Here is a 6,851-nt window from a genome sequence, read left to right as displayed (position 1 = left end):
CTCATTATTGTGAATCGCCCTGGGGCAGCATGCCCAAAGTCCACCCCCTCTCCCAAATTATGCCTTTATGTCTTTAACCTACATGTATTCTGCAATAAAATATATATAAGGTTCCAAAATATGATAATGGGGTTTTCCCCTTTTTCTGGCAGAAAAAGGGGAATCAAACTATTATCATATATAAGGTTACCCTCCCTGCTAGTCTTTATGGGTAAGGTTGGGGAGATGGAAAAAAATATATCCACAAACAAGACTCCGTGAGCACAACAAAGTTTTGGTCAACATAATCTAAAACTTTATTATTCTCGCAACTATCCACAGGCCATGCTGTAAAATGAAGAATCTTTCTGCAGCAAACTTAAGTAGTGCATTACATTAAAATATATTCATATGATCCAATTACAGACAGCAACCAAATGTCTTATTTTAGATGAACTCTTCTGGTGAATTTAAAGGATGACTCACACCCAACCTCCCTCTTTTCATCCAGCCTCAGACATGTTGCTTTCCAGTCCTCTTCCCTGGGGCTAAACAAAACAGGTAAAAACAAGAATAGGTAAAGACACATTAACACCACGAGGTTGAAACGTTTCATGACCAGTAGCGTATTGATCGCAAGACATGAAGACCACTGTGTGCAAGCATGAATGAGCATGCCTGTGCTTGAGCATTCTGCGTTGTATATACATAAAATGCAGCTGTCATCCATAACTGCATGCAAAGCTAGATGCCTGTGCTCCCATTAACGTGTCAAGATGTGAATACTGCGTAGGCTTTCGCGACCAATATCATAAATGTTGTGGATTTGCTCTACAACACAACGGTGTGCTGTACCAGTAACGAATTGGCATATTCTGTTGACATGACAAACGTTACTAGTTTGCTGTGTCAGGTGGTGGCGGGTTTAACGACACATGTATATTTACATGACCCAACCCAAAAAAACTATATTATGGATGTGAAGACTGCATGGCTGAATCTCCTTTTGCAAGTGTAACTGCAGATAGATGCCAATAATGCAGTGCCGTCCTTGGGTGAGATTGGAAACTGGGCTTATACGTAACCATCTACACCCCACTGACCCCTTTCTATCGATGGGTCATGTCTCTTTTAAACGATAGCAATGGTGGGGAAATTTAATATGGATAAAGACTGACGATCTTCTTGCAGGAGCAAGAGTATTTCACTTTTAAGTAAAATGCTGCTGCGCTGCAAATTCCTGTTATTATTGTTGATATTCCCAACCTCCCTCAGTTTATTAATCTTTCTGCAAGTACATTCAGGTGGCACACACCTTGGCAAGCCCACAAAATTCCAGCACATACGCACGCAAACGCACATCAAGCCCCACAAAGTGCATTGCGCACTTTCAGATGCGCTTCTGTGGTCATCTGGAACTCTCTTCCTTCCAATATTAGGAAGCGACTGGAGATATGCACTTTTAAATCTAAATTTAAAACTAACTTCTTTATAAGTGCTTTTTGCGTTTAGCTTATATTTCCCCCCCCCCCCTCTGCACTTTCAATTAGCATAGTTGGCTCCGTACGGTGCTAAAGAAATGTAACACATACATACACACATTATACCCGTGCAGGTCAGGACGCACCTTAACGAAAACATGCGTTGGCAGGAGGCGGCGGATGAGTTCGTCGCTGGCTCCTGGGAAGCGCAGCAGTTTGAAGTGCAGGCGCGGGAGCGGCTGGAAGCCAGCCACGAGAGGGTACATGTTGTACCGCAGCTCCTGCTGGCTGCCCGGCAGGATCCTTAACCGGATCTGCACACCAGCGGAGGACTTTTTTTTTACTTATTTCAAGAACGGCGCACACAACTTAAGAATTATAAAAATGGACGTTTGGCGTTTTTGCCACCAATATTGTGGAACCAGCTTCCGGCACCGACATTTAATACATTTAAGACCAAATGAAAGACATTTTTGGGCGACAAACAGCTCAAATGAAGTGAAAAAAACGAGATAAGACTCGAGGAAATTATTGGTCGTCATTTTATATAGTTTGTGTATATTGCCCTATTATTTATTGGATATAGTCTGCAATCACTTCCAAAGTAATTATTTCAAATACTCGTTTTGTCTGGCGCCTCGATAAGTACTGCGTGGGAGGCACAGTATATATATTAAATTATAATGAAACTATAGCCATTGAGGTGCTTAGGATAGTCTGCCACCTACAAAAAAAAATATTGCTCATTAGGATTTTCTTCCCCCCCCCTACCAGTATTTTTAAGTGATGTGTTGATCAATTAATGTCGTGTTGCTTTGAAATAAGACCGATATATGGAGCGATTTTCTGGCATGAAACATGTTTTTCCATGTGGATAGTACAGGCGTATATGTGGGTACACTTAAGTTGGAGATGTTATAATAACATTCCACATTGTGACATAAGGCCAACTCATCAATTATAATTCCTTATAATATTTCTTGTAATACCTAAAAGGATTATTGTCCAAAATGTGTGGGTTGGCTTTCTGGTTGAATTCTTGCAAATGCTAGATCGCAAGTATATGCTCAAAGTAATAAGGCCTTCGATAAGCTGCATATTCATTATTGTAAAAGTATAATCAAGTGAGTGCTTATCTCCTTAAATGAGCAACAAGGCACCACCCATCACTGTTATTTGACTCGAGGTAAGTGTGGATGATTCCACACTCTTGTGGTGGGGGGGTCAGTCTGTGCAGAGAACCACTGTTGAAGGCCTAGTATAAATGTGACTGATTTGTCATTGGTATTCAAAAATAACGTGAACATCCACATTCCAAACTCTTCTTTTCATTGGTGGTAATCCTCTCTTATGGGCACCTGTTTGTTTCCGGAGAACATGAAGGCCTCACTGGCATCCACCGTGAGCTCAACCTCCTGCACAATGTCTGTGCGGTTGTGCAGGGTGTACTGCACGGGCAGCATCTCACGAACACAGCCGCTTGCTGGGAGCTCTGCGCACACCAAACACGGATCATCAGCTTAGAGTGTGTGTGAGCGATAGCAAAAGCGGCAGCATGTGTTGCTTTGCCCTCTGCAGCAATAGTGCTGTATGCTATGCTGTGCCATGCATACCGGTCTTCACGTAGAGCGGGATGGTCTCCACAATGACGTGAGGCAGTGTCACCACTGTGCTCACCAGCAGTGTGTCTGGTCCTGCAGAGCTCCTGAAGGCACAACAGCATGACATCTCCGATGGTGCAAGTCACTAATGGACAAAGGTTTCTCTGCGCAATCTAAGTCAGTGTTTTTTATTTACATGCTTGGCAGTGTGGGGTATCCGCAGCCGGTTCAGACATCACTTGCCAATGGTGTGAGCCATGGCCAGGAATCGAACTAATGTTTCTATGTTCATCGCAGTATGCTAAGTACTATGCCACTGCTCCATACGATGCATGCATTTTAAGACAGACTGGTGAAAGAATGAACAAAACTATAATGTGCTTATCATGACAACATGCAAAATAAGAATGTACTACTGTTGCATTGTGCCTCAGACTATGCTGGCATTGTTATTCTCAGAGACTAATTATGGTGTGTAAGGCTGAACTGAGATGTGGAAGGGGCAGACGGTTCGCATGCAGGGCATGGGGCAGATGTGTGGAGGGACCTATGTACGGGAAAGAATGGGCCACAGTGTAAGTCGCTCACAAGCCCAGTAGGTCTGGGCATGTATAAGAGAATTGTATGTCCGGATGTACAAGTGTTCTCCCCTGGGCTCAGCTTTTACCAGGTAAGAGTATATGAGACTAACCTCTTCCAGATGAGGGTGTATGTGCCCAGTGCGATTCCACTTTGTCCATTGGCTATAGGAGGACACTGCAGGCAGTAGCACTCGCTACCACTCTCTCCTGTCTGCAGCTCCACTGTAAATACAATGCAAATACAGGTCACTAATAACACCATCATCAATGTCATAATCTAATTGGTATTCTCTAATATTACTGACGGACATATACCAGAAATCATGCACCAGAAGTCATCTCGGTATAGAAAGAATTTTGGAATAACAGAGCTCTTGTGATTTATATCACAGTTCGTCACAATACAGTCTGATAACTGAATTCTAGATCTATTTTAGAATCCTTGATCGGTAAAATGTTGGGTGTACAATTGAACACTTCTAAACACTCCATCTGTCTCCGTGCAATGCCAAAGTCACATTCTCGGTGTCCGCCTCAGATCTGCGAGATGCCTGGCTCTGTTTGGACGTGCCAGACGTGACTGTCTGTAAGCACGCCAACCAACTCGTGCCGATCTGAACCTGCACTGCAAACCTGAAACAGAACGAGACTTGGGAGCAAGCAACTGGAAACGTCTCCCAGGTCGGCCGAGAGGTGACTGGCTGAAGCCGCTTAGATGGCTGCGGCGGAATCGGTTGACGTGGAGGAGGGAGCTACGACCCCCCCCCCTCACTCTGGTCAAGTGTATCAGTAAGTGAGTGAATTGTCTTCATATGGACTTTTAGGGAGTAATATAGCACTTAGTATAGCGAGGAGAAATGTTTTATATTGCAGGTATTCAAAGTTGAAGCTTAAGTCAGCATTCAGATGTACCAGAGCACATCATAACAATAATCACAAACACTGACATTGTTGGAATTTTACAAATAAAAGAGACCTTTTTCAACTGCATTGTGACACTTCCAAATACAGTTTAGCATACACGGGGTGTGTTTTATATATATATACAGAGCCAGGCAATTTATATAAATTTATTTTGCATAATTCCAACTGGGATTGAGTTTCTTCTAAGGGAAATTAACTTCCCTTTCAAAACCTCCATTCTATCGAACGGGACTCAGAGATGCTGCTGTACTGCCTCCTGGCAAGCCAGGGTATTATGACACCTTGATGTCCATGGGTGTGAGGGAGTTTCGCAACATTTATGTGCAGTGATCCACTATCCCTCGCTTCCAGTGTTGGATTACAATTGTGTACTACCAACGACCGGCGAACACACACACACCACTTAGATTACACTCCCCATCTGATATGAGCATCCATGAGGTTTGCAGGGCAACAGAATCGCGTATACCATAACACATGCAATATACCCGTCTAATTCTCACAATTTATATCAACTGAATTGGATCTCGCCAATTGGAAGCACGTATGGATGTAATTAAGCATGTAACTTTAACTTTTTTTCCACCTACATGGACAGTGATGCATACGAGATGGGGTTGCATGTCAAAAATATTTCTAACAAAATTAAATTCAGTAACAAACGAGTATTCATCCACTGCAGGTGATATGACTAACCAATTGCTCTAATTCTCACATTGTATAATATACCATGTGACCATCTTGAGATCTTACTGGAATAGACACGTTTCTCAACACCCTTGAGCCATCCACTTGTTATTAGGGGTAATGTCATCTCTGATAAAGGAGCTACACAAATGACTGATGACCCATCCATAAAAGCATTGTGGACTGAAAAATATCCATAGACGGACACTTGCATACAATCAATATGTCCATAAAATGACACTACAATTTGTGATCAGCTATTCTTGCCACGCAACCTTGAGCTTGGCCCACATGGAATATATGTATACAATCATTCGTTCGGCATCAAATCATGCGCATGTGGTCCTGCAGGCCGCATGCGTGTGCGCGTGCACGCACTCTGCTGCAACTGTGAGTTCACGTCACGGTCCGTGTGTTCCATCGGCGAGGTTAGCTGGAGCTGACTGGCTGTGATGGTCAAAGCCCAGGGCGACATGCTGAGAACTTCTGTGAGGAGAACGAAGGGGTCGTCCGAATACACCCTCTCCATGGCTTCAAACTGAAAATGTGAACACAAAATACATGCTTTAAATACAGCACGTGCATACATTTACATTTTTGTGATAATGCATTGGCAGTTGTGCATACAGCACAAATAACAAAAAACCCAACACTTTCACCAATGCTGCCCTAAGGGCCATTGCCCAAAAAGGTATCTATTATAAATGTTCTCCTTCTAGGGCAGTGCTATTAACGAATGCATTGAGTTTTGTTATAGGAGCGTAAGTGAACTCAAAGTCATAAAACCAAAATAACAAATCACCGTTCACTTAACTAATAAAAATTCTTAAATGTTTTTGTCTTGTGTGCTACATCATTATCTGATGCTTATGGGCTTCGCAAACTTAACATAAAATATTGTATAAAACAATATTGATGATGACTATGATATAAATGTGTGGATAGTCAGTGTATTAATATTTTGATTTAAAGCTTTCGTGACTGCAGAGATTCATATTATTGGTTCTTTCGGTAAAGTCACGTAGAAGGGAAACAATAAAATAATACAAATATAAAACAATAAAATTCTCACGACGTTTTGACTGCAACACAAGCACAAGCAGACTTTACCAAAAGAACCAAGAATATGTATTAATATTGTTTAAAATATTAAAAACAATTTCAGTGCCATTGCAATTCACCAATTGATATAGCCACATTAAAGGTTTGATATGTTGTAAGGCATATTTTCTTCCCTATTAAATTATAATTGTACAATTATTGCTGCAAGAATGTGAATACAATATATGTAACGCTTCTTGAATAATTTACTTTTAGATTTTGATTAACAAACAAATCCAGTTTTCACCAATAAACACAAACGTACCTTTGTAGAAACCAACTTCACAGAAGTGTCAAAAGGTAACACCGTCTCTATGATAATCGTCTCATCCTGCTCACAAAGAAAGAAAGAAAGCGGAAGGGAAAATATTTAAACAGCATGGTTGTCAACATTGCAAAATGTCTTTTCACCCGAGTGCATTACAAAATACATTTATTTTTTAAATTTAAATCTTTGTCAATCAAGCTTCCTTCTAGAAAATCTAAATGTTACTTGT

General features: G+C 41.5%; 1 protein-coding gene across 1 annotated transcript in view; it reads right to left on the bottom strand.

The window, feature by feature from the left end:
- Positions 1 to 272: 272 nt before the first annotated feature.
- TRAPPC11 (trafficking protein particle complex subunit 11) overlaps positions 273 to 6,851 on the bottom strand; it is a 40,328-nt gene continuing 33,749 nt past the window's right edge. The window contains exons 24-30 of the mRNA XM_032949844.2: positions 6,620 to 6,685; positions 5,632 to 5,791; positions 3,753 to 3,864; positions 3,074 to 3,165; positions 2,819 to 2,952; positions 1,607 to 1,774; positions 273 to 527 (exon numbers count right to left, since the gene is read on the bottom strand). Coding sequence (XP_032805735.2) covers positions 483 to 527; positions 1,607 to 1,774; positions 2,819 to 2,952; positions 3,074 to 3,165; positions 3,753 to 3,864; positions 5,632 to 5,791; positions 6,620 to 6,685 — 777 coding nt within the window. The 3' untranslated portion in view covers positions 273 to 482. The remainder of the gene's footprint in view (positions 528 to 1,606; positions 1,775 to 2,818; positions 2,953 to 3,073; positions 3,166 to 3,752; positions 3,865 to 5,631; positions 5,792 to 6,619; positions 6,686 to 6,851) is intronic.

Source organism: Petromyzon marinus, chromosome 8 (genome assembly GCF_048934315.1).
Source record: "Petromyzon marinus isolate PM22_M1 ecotype Great Lakes invasive population chromosome 8, UKy_Petmar_22M1.pri1.0, whole genome shotgun sequence".
Lineage (NCBI taxonomy): Eukaryota > Metazoa > Chordata > Hyperoartia > Petromyzontiformes > Petromyzontidae > Petromyzon > Petromyzon marinus.
Note: the sequence above shows the minus strand (reverse complement) of the source record. Positions and strands in the feature narration are given on the sequence as shown.